Source organism: Pezoporus occidentalis, unplaced genomic scaffold (assembly GCF_034315485.1).
Source record: "Pezoporus occidentalis ecotype Australia unplaced genomic scaffold, CSIRO_AGI_Poc_V1 ctg259, whole genome shotgun sequence".
NCBI lineage: Eukaryota > Metazoa > Chordata > Aves > Psittaciformes > Psittacidae > Pezoporus > Pezoporus occidentalis.
The window spans coordinates 793596-807512 of NW_026914491.1; the positions used below are offsets into that span (position 1 = coordinate 793596).

At 50.2% G+C, this 13917-nt stretch overlaps 1 protein-coding gene across 2 annotated transcripts; it reads right to left on the bottom strand.

The window, feature by feature from the left end:
- Window positions 1-223: 223 nt before the first annotated feature.
- KIF3B (kinesin family member 3B) lies at window positions 224-12600 on the bottom strand. 2 transcript variants are annotated; one of them, XM_062623841.1, is made up of 9 exons: window positions 12466-12600; window positions 6853-8291; window positions 6185-6286; window positions 5553-5675; window positions 5331-5449; window positions 4991-5104; window positions 4370-4475; window positions 3993-4171; window positions 224-3736 (listed from the first exon to the last, which is right to left on the bottom strand). In XM_062623841.1, exons 2-9 carry the CDS (start codon window positions 8233-8235, stop codon window positions 3643-3645), a joined length of 2220 nt encoding a protein of 739 aa, XP_062479825.1. In that variant the 5' UTR covers window positions 8236-8291; window positions 12466-12600; the 3' UTR covers window positions 224-3642. The 2 variants fall into 2 exon arrangements, 1 of the variants encoding a protein (XP_062479825.1); XR_009965820.1 differs by lacking the exons at window positions 224-3736; window positions 3993-4171 and having other exon boundaries at window positions 4918-5104.
- Between the last annotated feature and the right edge of the window lie 1317 nt (window positions 12601-13917).

Consider the following 13917-nt stretch of genomic DNA (forward strand, 5'->3'; position numbering starts at 1 on the left):
TGCAGCTGCTTCTCCACACGGAGCCGGCCTTGCCTGGGTGGAGGACGCCGGTTGCTGGGAGTTCCTTCAGCGCCATTAATAATAATCATGTAGATTGCCCAAATACTTACTTTTTGGAAGAAAATTACCACAGGCTTTGCAAGCCATGAAGTCAGACCCCGAGGTGACTGTGAGTCACTGAGCTCTGCCATTGCTCACAAACTCAGAATGAACAACTGCCGCGTTTTGATAGATGCAATAAATCTCATTGACTTTTATTACACGTTGTATCTTAGGCTCACTTTACATTCCTAGACAAAAGAGATGATACAAATAAATACAAGCTGTAAAACTATGGACAGAACTATTGACAGGTTGTCTACAGATCACCTAAAGGAGGTGGAGATGGGCGGATCTCCAGGGAGCTGGGAGCTCTCACATGGACACTGCCTGCGGCTCCTGCTTCAGGGTGAGAAGGGCTGGAGACGGCGCTTGGACCACAGGCACAGCACAGACAGAACCCGTGTTCTCGCTGCAGTTCTATTTCCACATCAGTCACACGGTTTGCAGGTTAACTGTTCCAATCTGTGCTTGAACACAGCAGAAACAGCCCCAGGAGTCGCTCTGAGCCATTGAAAGCCTTACACAGAGGGAGGAGAGGACGGATCCAGGTTTGCAGGTGTCTCACTGAAACTCTGCAGCACTCAGTGCTCAGCAAAGGCAGACTGACACCTAAAACCCCACTGAGCACAGCTCTGATCTGCCAGCCTGAGCTGCTGGACGGACGTGTGTGATTTAGGGAGTTCGAGCAGCATGCAAATGCTTTAAAAAGGCTTTAGAGCTACATAAAGGACTTTAAGAAAGTGCTTTAATTCCTATGCCTCACCGTGACGTGGTGCCTGTGCCCAGAGCCACGGGCGGACTCCTCCGTGGTGCTGTTTAAAAAAGATCCCATCCTACAGATCAGAGCAAAGAGGAGGATGTGAAACATTCCTATGAAGAAATGGAGGGCGCAGAGTGGCCGAGGGCCTCTTCCACAAGGCAGCTGATTTCCTGCCTTTGGCCGTTAAGCTGCAGGAAGCCCAGATGGTTCAGATAACACCCGGAGAGGGGCAAACGCTCAGGAATGCTTCTTACAAACTTCAACCCAGAGCTCAGCATGTTCCCTGCAGCTTAAGACAATGTCTCTATTGCGGTGTCAGTGCCACTGAGGGGCACCCACACAGAGAAGGGTGAGGGCAAGTCCATCAGAATGAGAGTAAAAGCTCGTGAGGATCTGCCCATGAACACACTAACCAGACCTCCAGCCCCAGCCCCAAGTTAAACACAGTGACTAAATATCCAGGTTTATTCTTTTCCCATCCTTGCTAATGAATTTCTACAGAATTAAAAGCAGAGCCTGCCTGACGTACCAACCAGCTAAACACTACAACAGACCAGTGGGGTTTGCACTGCCATTTCCACTGGCCCGGCCCTGCCACGAGCAGAGTTTCCAGCATGTGAGTTGAATACAGAATTCCCCATGGAAAAGCAGCAACTGAGGAAGTGTGTGCGCATGTGCAGGCACAGATGTGCCTGGGTATCCATGAGTCACATGAAACATACATGTACACAGGTATGTACATGCACATGGTTATGTATTTTGTTGCTATTTCAGGTTTTGGACCCCTTTGTTTCATCCTCTGAGCACTTACATCATACAATCATCTTTTAAAATGTCCAAGCACAGATGAGGATGTGCTGGAGAGAAAGAGGGAGGAGAGGGAAAAGAAGGTGACATTACATTATGCAGCAAGAGCCAGATAAAAGGCCCTGTACATAAACAGTGCTTTATAAAAAGGAAGATTATGTCAGGTTTCCATATTGAAAGCCATTTGTCAGATGCCTGCTCTCACAATTACAAGCAAACTCCTCTTTCTTCCACCAAAACTAATATACATATTAATCCTGAGGTCCAGAAAAGCACTCCACAAATCCAAGCAGTGTTACAGGGGGGCAGCTCACCGAGGCACCATGCCCGCAGGATGCGAGGTGAGCTGTGCTGAGCGTTTGGTCCTTCTGCCCCGGGGGCTCTGCAGCCCGGGTGAAGCGGCTCAGCAGACACCCAGCACACGAGGCAGAGCCCACACCTCAGAGCATGGCTAAAACCAGGCAAGTCCTCGTACACTCGCACGTGTCAGTCTGGAGGAAGTCATCAGTCAGGGAGAGGAAATGGGTAAATGCGTTCGTAGAATGACAGCCAACAGCAACCAGAAAAAGCAACATCCCAAGTCGCACTATACAGTGAACTAAAACTTACACATGAGCTGTGAGACACTAGACAGGACACCTTAACTCTCCTTAGTGTGGCAGCTGCACCTCCCTTGACTCTGCCACGAGCCTGCAGACTAAAGCACAGGAGCCTGCTTTAGTCATAGGGCAGCTTTGCAAAGAGACCGTCAACAGCAGGAGTTCTCCCTCCCTTGTTTCCAAAGTAAAACCCCTGGAATTGGTACCAGATTCCAATACCCAGACTTGTGCTTTTGCTCCCAGTGGGCTCTGCATGGGCTGGGAGGTGCAAAGGCAAAGCTGCTAATATGGAGTAGGTGAGGCACAAGAGGTACTGAACGCTGAACCTCCTTGGGCACCAAGAGAAGGGACTGTACTTACAAGGAGAGTGCGCTCAAAGGCAGCTCCACATCTCGGTGCTCTGCCCAGCTCGCTGGGAAGAGCAGAGTCAGCTCCATGAGCCTGCTGGAAGCCAGCTCTGAGCCAGTGCTACATTTCCCATGAAGAGATATTTCATGTGGGAGACGTGAGAAAATGGCTGTTTGTCACCCCGCAGCTTAGAGACTTCATATGGACACAGGTTTCAAATGCCAGGGGTATGGATGGAGGCAAGAGAGAGGAAGAGCTGTGAAGCTGGCACTGGTGTGCAGATGTGTTCTCTGACAAGGTGGTTCCTGTTGGTAGGGGTGAGGTCTGCAGGAGGTCAGTTTAGAGGAGCTCTTACTTATGTCTGTAAACAAGGAAGGGACTTCAGTTTCTACTGCTTCCCTTCTAGAGAGCACAAAGTTGCTTTTAAGACCCATTTTTTGTCCTACAGCTCTAAGGGAGGCACAGCCATCTGGTGGTGAGCACAGGCTGAGCGCTGCCAACCCCCTGGCCAGACCTGCTGCTTAACCCCAAATGATGATGCCAGTCTTTCAAGCAGGAAGATGGAAAAACTAAGCACCTCATCAAATTTGAACAGATCCTCTGCTTTTTAGACTCCTTTGGTTCTCACTACGGAGCTCTGGTGCTTCTGTTGAGATGACTTTCAACTCTTCTTATTTTCCAACAGCAAAAAAGCCCAGTGCAGCAAGAGGGCGAGTGCAGGAGGAGAGATGGTGATGCTGTGAGGTGATCCACATGCTTCCCATTGCTTCTAATACACTTTAACGTACCTCATGCAGTTCTGATTTCCTAACTAAAGTCTGTTTCCCACAGAGGCCAAAAGCCAAATTGCAAGCACAGATCTTCCTGCAAGGCTCAGTGCCCCTGGAATGGCACAAGTCAGTTTAGCAGCAGAGGACATCTCCAGGGGAGGGGGCTGGAGGCTGCCTGGGAGTTCTCTGCAGTCTGTACTTGTCTCTGCTCTCAGAAGGCAAAAGCAGTTCGTGCCCTGGAGAGGAACTGCTGGTTTTACTTGGGAACCAGCCCCCGGGACTGTGGGTACAGCTGAGAACTGTGGGGCCCTGCTGACGAGGGTCCCCCCGATCTCCTTCCAGTTTTAGGCCTGAAGAAATCAAAATGAAAAAAATAAAAAAAAAGCCCCAACAATGTCACCTGTCACTTGTCAAAAAAACTCGTCCAAAACCTGATTTTCTTTTTTACTGCATTTATTCTCTAATCAGCCTCAGCTTTCTCTTCTGTCCTGCATCCCTTTCTCTGCTCTGCACCTGAGCCTTCACTTCACTGATGAGCAGTGCTGACAAACAGCAACCGTACCTGTGCTCTGCTCCCGTCAGCCTGCTTGTGAGAGTCCAACTCACCTGGGTTTTGATTTTTTATTGGAAGTGCTCTCAAAGCTTGAAGCATCCACCTGTATCTCATCCTCATCCTGCAGAGCTGCTTCTAGAGCTGCCTGAACTTTGGGAGCGATGGCTGGCCCCTCATAGTCTCTCGTTGTTCGGTTGGGCATGTCCAGTTCCAGCAACACGATGTTCTCTGCCTGAGACAGTGAAAGCACAGTCAAAGTCTGCATGTTTTCAGACAAACTGTTTCTTTTCCCTCCAGAAGCTTATCCTGAAGTACTTCAACACCGTACAAATGTACATCCCATATAAAAACTAACATTCCCATTCTGACATTCCCATTCCCCTCATGAGGAGGGTGAACACATGAAGGTTGTAACCACATCTGGACTTACCCTGTACCGCGCCTCGGGACGAATCATCATGGACGTTCTGGCGTATTGGCTCAGTGGCCTTTTGTATCCGACAGCAGATACTGGTCTTTTCATCATCTGCTGGTTACTAGAGAAAACCAGACATTCGGTCTATTACACACCAAAGCCAAAGGCTCCTCTTGGAGATTATGAGCTAAAACATCTGCAAACTCCACACAGAAGTAAGTTTTGAGAGCAGAAACGACCTGGGCTGCACTTCCAGGCACAGCTCTACAGAGAGAACAAGGTCAGGTCTCATCCTGTGTAATCTGCTCCCAGGGGAGGATTTCTATGTATTTTTACTACACAGGCTGCAGGTGCACTCAGCTGCACCCAGCTTTCTATATTTGCTGTAGAGAACTTGCTGTGTAGAGAGGCAGGATGTAGCCACAGCTCTCATCATAATAATTATGATTATTTTCGAGAGCTTTCCTGCCTAAACCAGGAAAGAAATGTGATGGGAATTCACTGCTAGGAACTTTATAGAGGGCCAGTTTAAATCCTGATTTGATCCCTCCCCACTGGGGTACCTTGTTATTGATGTATAGAGGGTTTTCTATGGCCTAGAATTCCATCCCAAGACAAGACCAGAAGTGCACTCACTCCAGCCGGGTTATGGGATGCAGTTTCCACTGGTCTTCCTCTTCATCAAAGAATGATCTGTTCATGATCTTGTTCTTTTCTTCCAAGGGAATAAAATTTTCAATAATGAGGTGCCTACACACAGCCATAAAAACAAGCAGAGCACAAGAAACATGATTAGCAGATGAGTTTCTCCACTGCTCCTCTCCCCCTGATTTAATACAGCCCTGGAAAAGGAGGAATGGTTTGGGTTTCTCTCATTTAAATCTTGTTCCACAAACATGTGCAATGCAGTCCCTCCACTCCCCACCCAAAGAAACCACCTCTGTTACAGGTAACAGCAGGCAATGATGGGACTTACTTAAGCTTCAGTTCCCTGGTAAGTTCATTCTGGGTCTGTTCCAGTTCCTGGCGCTCCTTGATGTGCTCTTCTTGGAGATCATGGATCTCTGCCTTCACAGCTTGCAGCTTGGAAAACAACTGCAATGGACAACAACAGCCAAAGTCATCACTTGTCAACATTCCTTTCACCTTCACACACAAGCTGACTTTATTCCTGACCCAGGGAATCATTTTCTTTTACCTTTTTGAGCTTTTTGGTCTTTATGTCCACCTCTTGCTGAAGAGAACTATAGGTCTCCTTCAGCTCCAGTGTTTCCTCATCCCGACTTTCCATCTGCTGCTGGATTTCTCGCTCCCGACGTTTCTGAAGAACGTGACACACGACATTAAACACCACAATCACACTGTCACCTCTGGGGGACACACATGAAACCAGCACTAAACCACAGCAATAAACCAGGTTTTACTTCCCTGGGCTCCAGGGCTCTTGCTTTAGCTTCTGGTTCTTCCTATCTCTTGCCTTAGAAATACCAGAAGCATTAACTCTCCTTTGTCCTTATTTCGCTGCTAAAATCAGGTGAATAAGTGCTCAAGCTTCAATCAAAAAAATCAAACATCATGTTTAGATTCTTTTCTTATTTTTAGCCATTTGTACTGGTCATTGCACTTGAAGGAAACTATTACAAACCTTCTTTTCATACACTGACAAACAGGGCACGAGCCCTTCCCCCTTCTCTGCAATAAACTATTGCCATTGAATCAATTTTAGGATTCACCCTGGGAAAATGTTCTTACCATTTCTCCTGACAACATGTTTTAGAGAAGTTCTGCCCGAGGCTTTTGATACGAAACAACCACGGTTCTTCCTCGTACCTGCTCTGCAATTTCCTGTCGTTTCTGTTCCAGGATTTTCTGCTGTTCGTTTGTGTGATCCACAATGTTTTTCCCTCCCACCAGAAGCTTGCTTTCCATGGCCTGAAAGGGAGAACCAAGGTCAGAGGCTGCTCTCCATGACCACAGAATGGAACCCACTCCTCGGGGCAGCTCCCTCCCTCAACGTTCTCTTTCAAGGCAGCTGCTACAACAATCACTATTGCTTAAAATTCCCATCAAACTGTGGGATTAAGGAATCTGTAACTGCTTAGAATGGAGCACTGCTGCAACGTGTGGCAAAGCAAAGGCTGGAGAACCAAACCCTGTGCTCTCCTGTGAAGATCTTGTTACTGATCTGTGACACTGAAGCATTTTGTATGCTACAGCTCGTGAAAAGGCACATCATCTCATTTCACTCTGCTGACTGCTTAAGATCCTACAAGATCAGCACAGAAGAACAATGAAACGGCTCATGAATATGGAAATGTGTAATTAATGGTGGAACTTTCAATTTCAGGCTAGAAATAGTTTGTTTTAAAACCTTCCAATCCAGACACAAATCTCTACCCTGGAAACTTGGGAAATATCTTTCCAAATTGGGAAACCCTCCATTCTCCCCACAGCCTAAACAAATGGCTTTCAGTAAGCGTGACAAGGGAGAGCTCTACCTTGATTTTAGCACTCAGCATTTCTGTGGCTTCCTTCTCTCGCCTCAGGTCCTCCATTTTCTTCTCCTTCTCTTTCAGCAGCCTCATCTTTTCCTCTGCCACCAAGCTGTGATCCTCAACTATGGCTTTCTTCTCAATCTCCAGCTTTTCCTGTTGCTCCCTCCAATAGTCATCTTTGTCATCGCCTTCATCTTCACCCTCTTCGGTGTCCTCCTCCTCTTCCCCACCTTCTCTCCTCCTCTCCCTCCTCTTTCTTTTGCCAATAGACCGTTTTTCCAACTGTGCCTTGAGTCGAGCGATCTCTTCCTGGAACTCCCGCAGCAGAGCATCCTTGGGATCCTCATTCACTCGTGGCTTGTTCTTGATGTTCTTGGCACGATTGGCATACCTCAGCGTCGTCAGAGTCTCCTCTACATTGTAAGAGGCAGGGCCTATATTGGCCACCATCACCGTTTTGGCATTGCCACCTAAGGAGTCTTGAAGCAATCTCGTCAGCTTCGAGTCCCGGTACGGAATGTGAGTGCTTTTGCCATCTACTAGGGCAGAGATAACATTGCCCAAAGCTGAGAGAGAGAGATTGATCTTGGTGGCTTCCTTCAACCTTTCCCCCTGGGCTCCGGTCTTCGCCTGCCGCTCGCTGCCCGCGAGGTCGACCAGGTTGAGCTTCCCCACCCGGATGTGGTTCTCCCCATCAAGTCCCAGCTCGCTGCACTCGATGGTGATGACGAAAATGGCGTGGGAGCGGGAGCTGTGCTCGTTCATGTTGGTGGCTCCCACCGAGCGGTTCTGGTTCCCCACGTTCATCACGTGCTCGATCTCTTTGACGCTTTTCGTGACGAAGGAGGACAGGTCCTTGACGTACACACCCGTGTCTGGCCTCTCCTTTAACTCCAGCCGCTTGGACTGATCCTTTGACAACAAGTCTCTGATTTCTTCCTGGTAGATCTCCAGGTAAGACGCCCTCACTAGGTATTGCTGATTTTGGGATCTAGAGATGTGGGTGAAGATGTGATCGAAGGAGTTGGGGATGACCCCTCTTTTTTCAGGATCACCCCGCACCCCTTCCATCGTGTACGTTTTCCCTGTGCCAGTCTGCCCATAGGCAAAGATTGTCCCATTAAACCCTTGCAGGACAGAGTCCACCAGAGGTCTGAAGGTCTCATCGTAGAGCTCGACCTGTTTGGAGTTCCAGTCATACACAGCATCGAAGGTGAAGGTTTTAGGCAGTTCATGAGCTGTTCCCCGTGGATTCTTCACCGAGACCTGCCCTAGCTTGACATCCACGTTAACAACTCTTTCATATGAGGCTGTCTTCTCCTTGCTGTTCATCGGCCGGCATCGCACCACCACCCTCACGGACTCGGAGCTCTTCAGCTTCGACATGGCAGCAGGGCTGTGCCTGATGGGGCCTGACCGGCGGAAGATCCCAGGCCAGAAACCTGGAACAAAGCAGGAATACATGAGGGCAGTTCTGATTTTCCACAAAGGAAAAGATTCAACTCATCTATTCGAGCAGCATTTTGCATTCATTAGGTTGTGAGGGTTTTTGAACAATAAAATCAATGTACAACATGGAAACTGTAAAGAGCCCTGAACTGAGACAGAATTGTTCTACCACAGCCTGTCCAGTGAATGGCATCATTCCTACAAGCTCTGCTGCAAAAAATCATCAAATCACACCTTCACAGTTGGTAGAGATCCTTTCCTTTCCCCTTAAAAAGTCATAATGCTTTTTAAATGATTTCTCAAAATAACGTATTTATTACTTATAAAAATACTATAATACTTTGCTGTTCATTTGCTTTGCTGTCAGGCTTTTGGGTTTAAATCTGCTGGTTTGAATATCTAGTACAGGCTTGTTCTGTCCATACTGCTCAGGCTCTTGGAAGGGGATCAGTCAGGTGCTTTCAGTGCTTCACCTACCTACCAAAACTCCAGAGGAGTTGCCTCTTCTTGCACCTCCCAGGTACTGACAAAACCTTCCCATATTTTGAGACATTTATACTACAATCCCCTCACTTGTGATGTGTCACCAGGACCATCCTGACCCAGGAGGTTTAAATTCATCCTGGGTTTTCTTAACTGATAGTGGCTCCTGGGATGCCATTCAAATGCTTTTTCCTCTTGTGCATTACATTTTAAAGTCGCTTTCTAGAAGCTGCTTACAGAATAGCACATCTTTAATGCAGCGACTGTGAGGATCCAAGATAAAATCATTAAATGGTTTGCCCACTTCCAGGCATCACATTCCCTGGATATTCTGCATTTCCACACTTGGGAAAACTGACGTCACCTTTCCTTTCTGTGCAGAATCGAGTGAAAAGAGTTGTAACAGAGACACTGATATCACTGTGGCCCTGTGCCCCAACGCTGGCTGCCTGCTGTCAGTGCACCCGCAGCCCCGCAACTCCTCATCTGTCTGTTCCAATTCCAAACTTGCCAGTCAATGCTGACCTTTCATTTGTATTTTTGTCTCCAGCAGCGCCTGCACGCTTACTCCAGGCAGCAGCATTCCCGCCTGCGTTCAGCAGGGAGCAGCATTCCTGCCTGTGTTCAGCAGGGAGCAGGAGTAAAAGCTATGAAGGTGGAGTCATCTACATTATGCCTCATCTAATGCTCAAGTAACCAGAGGATCTTGAGGCAGACACCTGCCAGGATTTGCCCTTCTGAAGGTGAGTTTAAGCTCCTTTCATATCACTTCTTATAAGAATTCCATAAAGACTCAGGCCTTGGAGCTCACATTCCTCTTTCTGGGATGGGGCTGCCCTCTGTGAAAGGATCCTGCAGTGGAGCATGAGTGTCCTTCTCAGTCCTCCTTGTGCTCCTGTTGTTACAGGGGAAGTCAAGACAACCAAGGCTGCTTTAGCTATTTCAAGCACAACTCCTCTCACAGATCTCTGCTGTTATTTTTGCCTCTGGCAATAGACTTTTACCAGGGTTTCCCACCAAAGCCAGCTCTGTCCAAGCACCTACTGAAACACCCCAGGCTCCTGCTCCAGTGTTCCCACTAGATCAGGTTTACAGAATTCAGCATCCATCTAAATTCAGGTTGCATAAACCCAGCTCACAGATCCGAGTCCTTCCTGACTCTGGGTACACGCTGTTGCCTCCCCCAGCCATTAGCTCAAGCAGCTGCCATTTACAAGAGAACACAAAGACTGTTCCTGCTAAAGCGACTGCAAGGAAGATCCGAGCGGCACAGCTTGTGGAATGCCACGGGATTTCTAATTCCTTTCCAAATTATCTTTCAGGGAGATCTCCAACATGCTTCTCCCAAATGGAACTAATGTGAGACCAACATACCCTGAACCCCAGGGCAGGCATCAGCTCCAGCCTCCTCAGGACATTCTCACTGTTCTACTACCTGTGGATTTTGTCTACTTGTTGTTTACTCAGTAACTGCACATCTCAGGAGCTTCTCCAGAAAGGGGGCAGAGGACTCCAGGAGCAGAGCTGGAGCACTGGGAAAGGAAACGTAACATTTCTGGCCCAAGATCCAACTGCCAGCCTGTACTACAAAACCCAATGTGAGAATAACACATAAACACGCTTCAGAATTGTCCAGAAACCTCACTGGGGCCTTTGGAATTTCCATGGTTTGTGAGGGGAAGCGCCTGGCTCCTCATTATTCCCAGGAACAGCATAGTAGCTATCAGGAGGAAGACGAGGCACACGCACTGAACTGACCAAATGAGACAATCATCTAGAAGCAGCACTTCACAACCTGCCCAGTGAATTCAAACCACTACTGGAATTTTGGATTGCTATGGAATACAAACATTTGCTCCCCAATTTCCAGCCCCAAATAAGAGTGACTGTGCTGTCTGCTCCACATGGAACACATATTCCAGAATACCAGCACAAAAAGGACACATGGAATGGGAACAACTCTTACAGAATCACAAAGAGCAGCTCCCCCTCTACTCAGCACAAGTGGCTGAACACACAAACACACATTTCTCCTTCTGTATCTACTGGAGATATTCCTGCAGCTCCCATGCACAAGAGACAATTTTATAGGACAAGCTCCCGTAACAACCCTGCTTCATTTATGTGCATTGGCAAATACTCAATTAGGCATCAATTCTGCAGAGCAGAGCCTTCATTTATTTTATGTTATTAATACCCAAAATACAGTTTTGATGAACAGCACCACTTTTATAATCAACTGTGACCAACCCTAAATGATCAGAACCATTAGTCCTCACCCAGACTGGTTCTGGACAGGAGTACATGGAACAAAACTTGCACTGTGAATTTGCTGTTCTTCTGGGTATTAGATCTTATCAACGTGAGCTTGCTAATCCTCTAACTCCTTTCCCCATTGCATGTGTAAGTACCTTTTTATAGTCACAAAGAACTTATCTTCCTGATTTGGGCTGGTTTCAGAACAAGCCATGAGGAACCACCTCCAATTATCATAGCTACTGCTGTGAAGTCTCCTGGAAGCACAACAAATGCTGTTTCTTCTAAGACTCACACAACTGGGTAACTGGAAAATGAACCCAATTAGTCGGTGACGTTTGTATTCCCCAGAAACTCCAAGGTTGGAGCTGCCTGGCACAGCCGGACAGGAATGGGCAGTGGAGCTGGGATGGCCACTGGGCCATCTGCTCCTCTGCTATGGGGAGAGGACTTTGCTCAGGACATTACTCCAGCCTAAAGCAACCTGAGCCAGGTCCCTATGAGTCAAGGTCAAGCCTGAGATGAATGCATCTGAAGACGTGCTCCAGATGACCAAGAGAGGATGGACAGAAATCAAAGCACAAGTCACAAGGTCGTGCCTGGAACACCAAACCCTGCCACACCCGGAGGTAAGCAGGGGTAATTGTGTCTGGCTGAGCTGGCCATGCCCCAGGCACACTGCACTCACCCCAGCCACCCCTCACTCACCCTCCTGCCTCCTGAGGCCTCTGTTCCCTGGTTCCACTAGAACCCTGGCAGATTTCCACAGTGCGGTACCTAAACCCTCCCCTCCCGTCCCTGCACGTCCCCGGGTGCCCCTTCAACAGCTCTGTTGCTTTCTTGCAGTTTAAACCTTGCACATATTCGGGGTTCACGATGTCCTGCCTTCACCGCTTGTGTCTTACTCCTTCCCCAGCAGCCGCCTCTTCCGCTGCTGTTCCCCTCTCCCCTCCCTGCCCAGCACACCCCAGACCCCCCGCTGCTGCTGCTGCAGCCGCCCTGATTTCACTCAGTGCCCGCGGTCACCTCGGTGCTGCACCCACGGGTGCGCCCTGCCCCGGGGGGCGGCGGGGGCGGTACCGGATCCCCGAGTCCGTGCCCGGTTACCGGTTCACCCGAGCATCACCCACGGCCGCCACAGCGGGCAAAGCAAGACAGGGCCCCGGCGGCACCCGGACACCCAGCCCCAGGGTGGGGGACCGCGGGCCAAGCCCATGCTGGGCGCACACACCGGGGACCACCCGCCCGCGGCCTCGCCCCAGGCAGCCCGGCAACGGGCAGGCCCCGCCGCCTCCCGCGAGGCCGAGCGCACAGCGGCGGTCGCTCGGCAGCGGCCGGGCGGGGCTGTCGCAGCCGCGGCACACCGGGACACGGCGGCTGCTCGGGGCGGGCCCCGCCGCTCCCCGACACGGGCCGGGCCGGACTCACCTGCGCCGTCACCATGGAGCCGCTCGGCCGCCTCCTCCCGCCGCGCCGGAAGCGGCGGCGCGGCTCCGCCCCCCGGCTCTGACGCACTTCCTTAGCAACACGCGCTGCCGCCCCCACGCCGCCCCTTCCCTAGCGACCGGCTCCGGGCGCCGCCTCCCTCCGGGCCCGGATGGAGCCGGGACAAAGGGACCGGGACAAAGGGACTGACTTCACCCCCGGAATCCCCCCCCGGTACCAGCCCGGCGGGTGGAGGAAGTGCGGGGCACAGCAGTGAATACAAAATCAAGGCTTTATTGGTACAAAAAATACCCTTTTCTTTTTTTAATCTAAAAAACCCCAAATATTTTCCCTTGGAACCCTGGTCTCCCCCCCGCCCCCCCCCAGCACGTGGAAGGGCGGCCCCGGCTCTGTGAGGAGGCAAAGCAGCCCTGAAGGCACCAACCAAGATGACAGAGCTGAGAGAAGCCCCATGGAGCAGCAGGGACTGAACACCCAATGCCCAAACCCACCGAATGCCAGCATTCCCGGGAGCTGCCACAGAGGACAAAGTGAAAAGAGCCTCTGCTGCCTCCGACACCTTCTTGTTCAGCCCCTGGAGCCTTCAGATCCCTCCAAAGCCCAGGAACCATTCCCAAGGAGGAAACAACCCCGCACCCAAAGGACATCGAGGGTCACCCCCAGTGTCACCCCTGTGAGAGCACAGAGCACTGGCACCACAGACTCACCTCAGCAGCATTTAGAAAGGAAGAGCAACGTCTGTGCTCAGCCTCTGGACTGAAAATAAAGCTACAGGAGCACCAAAGGTGTTGGCTGAGCCTCACCACACTGGGGGCATGGGTGCTACCAACACTGACACATAACCAGGCCAAACCGAGGGATTCACCATCGGTGAACGCTGCCCACAGCCCTTTCAGGCAGGGCTCTGTGTCAGGGGGGGCTACTTCACAAAGTACAAAACCAAGAACACAAACCATTACCACAGACCAAGGTACAACCTTCACCAACCCCGCTACAGCTACTCTACAAGTCCCAGCTCAAAACCAGCTTCACTCTGACCACGGATCTCCACCTGACAACAGCTATGGGACCTCTAACACTCAGCTGGCTATGGAAGCTCTCCCAGCCAGGTCTCTGCCAACACCTTCTCCCCAGTTCAATACAGAGGTGGGCTGAGCAGCTGCCATGTCAAAACACACTTCTCTCTCTGCAGTGCCTCCAGCACCACCACGCATGGGTGTGAAGTCCCCTATGACAGGGGAATGGAAACAGAGGCACTGCAGTGACACGGGGCTGCTGAGGCCACCACAGTCCTTGGTAAAACCCAGAGCTCATCTCCAGTTGTAAGCTTTGTCCTGTGCCCACTTACCAGGGACTGGGATGTGCCTGGCAATACTCTGCAGTTAAAAAGAAGTTCTGGTCTGGTTTGGAGAGGAGCTTCACAACATCTCCAGG